The sequence below is a fragment of the Cyprinodon variegatus genome, unplaced genomic scaffold (genome assembly GCF_000732505.1).
Source record: "Cyprinodon variegatus isolate N-32 unplaced genomic scaffold, C_variegatus-1.0 Scaffold481, whole genome shotgun sequence".
NCBI classification, from domain to species: domain Eukaryota; kingdom Metazoa; phylum Chordata; class Actinopteri; order Cyprinodontiformes; family Cyprinodontidae; genus Cyprinodon; species Cyprinodon variegatus.
In genome coordinates this window covers 475,590-477,932 of record NW_015150934.1, presented here as the reverse complement: position 1 = coordinate 477,932, position 2,343 = coordinate 475,590, and the positions used below count along the sequence as shown (strand labels likewise).

The window sequence follows — 2,343 nt, the reverse complement described above, 5'->3', positions numbered from 1 at the left end:
GGGAGGAGGAGAGGAAAAGGAGTGTTACTCAGTGTTTGTATGTTCATCCTTCCAGGAGGAGGCGCCCTCAGTCCTGAGCTCCAGACCTCAGACTGCTCTGTCCTTCCTGGCACCAGAACCAGAGGATCTGGAGGACCTCTACAGCAGATACAAGGTTCCAGGTTTTCTTTATGTCTGAGTGAAGTTTACCTTCAGGACTTTACTTTCAGCAATTTTTTTTCAGTTATTTAAAACATGTATTTTAAAATAGGTTCAATTATATCTTGTAAATAATCTTTAGCCAACAATAAATGTGTTGTTAAAAAATGTCAACGTAAATATTCATAACCTAAATCTTTTTCACACAAGTAACATAAATGTTCACCCAAAAATAATTGTACTGATTTTATTTTATCAGTAAAAAATGTAAACCTATATATTCACTACAAGTGCAAGAAAAAATGAGCTTAATTTGCTGAAAGATGCAATTTATCAACAAATCAATAACTTTGTGGAGTAAGATGAGTTCTGAGTTGTAAAATGCAAAGGAAGAAAAAGTTTAATTTTCTGTGCAGAGAAGAGTTGACCTGTCAGTGAGGCGGGGGGGTTTCCCGCCTGCATATAAAGAGATTTCTCACATGAACATTGGGACTTCAGTTCATCAAAGACGGACATTTTTCACTAGTCGGATAAAAACATTTTAAAGCAGCCGTCTCTGCCGCTCACAGCTTTAGGGAGTCTTAAAGTCTTGAAAGGGCAAGTTTCTATATTTCATCCTTGTCTAGAGTGAGGAGGAAACTTCTCTCCGTCGCCCCCCTCCCTCCTCCCCACATAACTCCAGCATAGAGACCAGTTCAAGGTTACTTCTATTTGGCTGAAGAAAGACACAGCCTGATATCTATGGTGGTCTGTTAGCAGCGGCTCCTGGGAGCCCAGTTCAGCTCGATATAATGCAGGTGAACTCTGAAGAGACCGACGGGACCAACGGTCTGCAGTAGCTCTAAAAACAGAGCAGAGTCCAGCTTTTCCCAGAGAGCTTTTCACGTTTCCTTCTACAGTTTTAGTAGCGCAGCCTCCGTAAAGTATCTGCAGCTCAGTGGGTCGTATATCGGATGACACGCTTTAAGCACATGAAGGAAGCCGGGCTACTCTACGGTTTTAATGGGCGCCATGTCCATCCCTATATGATGCGTCGACCGTCTGCTTCCACCGCGCACCTGAAGTACGGCTCTGGAAAATGAGGCGGCCTGGGTTTGTGGTCTTTTCTAGTTCTGGTCGCGCTCGTCTCGGCCCGACGCTGCAACACCCAGAGCTGTGAGTGCTGCTCGCACTCTGTGGGGCGCCTTAAATCTGGTTTATGCTCAGAAACCAGGTCGTCTGCGTGTGTCGCAGTTAATGCAGATATGCTGCACCTGTCCAGAATCGTAGGTGAGCGCAGACAGGAGGCCTCTGATTGGTCAAACCTCCATCCGCTCTACACTATGCCTATTTCCTGTTTGGTTCCTTACCGGCTTGTTTTGTCTGTCTGACCGCCATGTTGAAAACGACTGGTGAAGAAGGAGCAGCTAGAAGAGCGAGGTGCGTGAGAACGCTGGGACCCTTTTCCCACCTGGATCCCCGCTCTGTTTGACCCTCATCAGGCTGATGGAAATAAATTCTTGCACAACTGGAAAATCAGCCTGATGAGAGCAAAAAATCGTACAGCGTAAGCCCGGCTTTAGTTGTCCACGACTGTAGTCTGCTCCACATCGGCCGAACCACTTCCAAATAATGGAGGAAACGCGAGTCTCTTTTCTTGGTACCTGTTCCTCTGATTGAGCAGCGGCCATGGCGTCAGTAAACCAGAATGCTATCGGGCGAAAGGAGGAAAGAGGTGGAGGAAGCAACACGCAGGTAAAAAAAAGTAGAAGAAGAGACTTCCTGGATTTTATAATTTAGCAAAATTTTAAATCCTGGACTTTTAAGAACATAAATTAATCAAATGAACTGGATTTATCGCCCAGCACTACCAGAAAGTAAATGTTTTGATTGAAACTAGAAGCCAGTCCTGAGGTTCTGCTGATCTTAGTTAGGTCTGCCGCTGATCCTGGGTTTGTTTACAGAAGCTGCAGCAGGAGCTGGAGTTCCTGGAGGTGCAGGAGGAGTACATCAAGGATGAGCAGAAGAACCTGAAGAAGGAGTTCCTTCACGCTCAGGAGGAGGTGAAGAGGATACAGAGCATCCCTCTGGTCATCGGCCAGTTCCTGGAGGCTGTGGACCAGAACACCGCCATCGTTGGCTCCACCACAGGTAGCTGGGCGCGCCGTCTGCTTTCACCTCACAGGTAAAAGGGTTCCCAGTCTTTGACTCTGGACGCCACCAGTA

At 46.4% G+C, this 2,343-nt stretch overlaps 1 protein-coding gene across 1 annotated transcript in view; it reads left to right on the top strand.

Annotated features, from left to right (window-relative positions):
* The window catches only part of psmc4 (proteasome 26S subunit, ATPase 4), a 16,676-nt gene that overhangs the window by 3,010 nt on the left and 11,323 nt on the right, over positions 1 to 2,343 (top strand). Inside the window, exons 2-3 of the mRNA XM_015389985.1 lie at positions 56 to 154; positions 2,082 to 2,268. Of these exons, the coding sequence (XP_015245471.1) occupies positions 56 to 154; positions 2,082 to 2,268 (286 nt within the window). The remainder of the gene's footprint in view (positions 1 to 55; positions 155 to 2,081; positions 2,269 to 2,343) is intronic.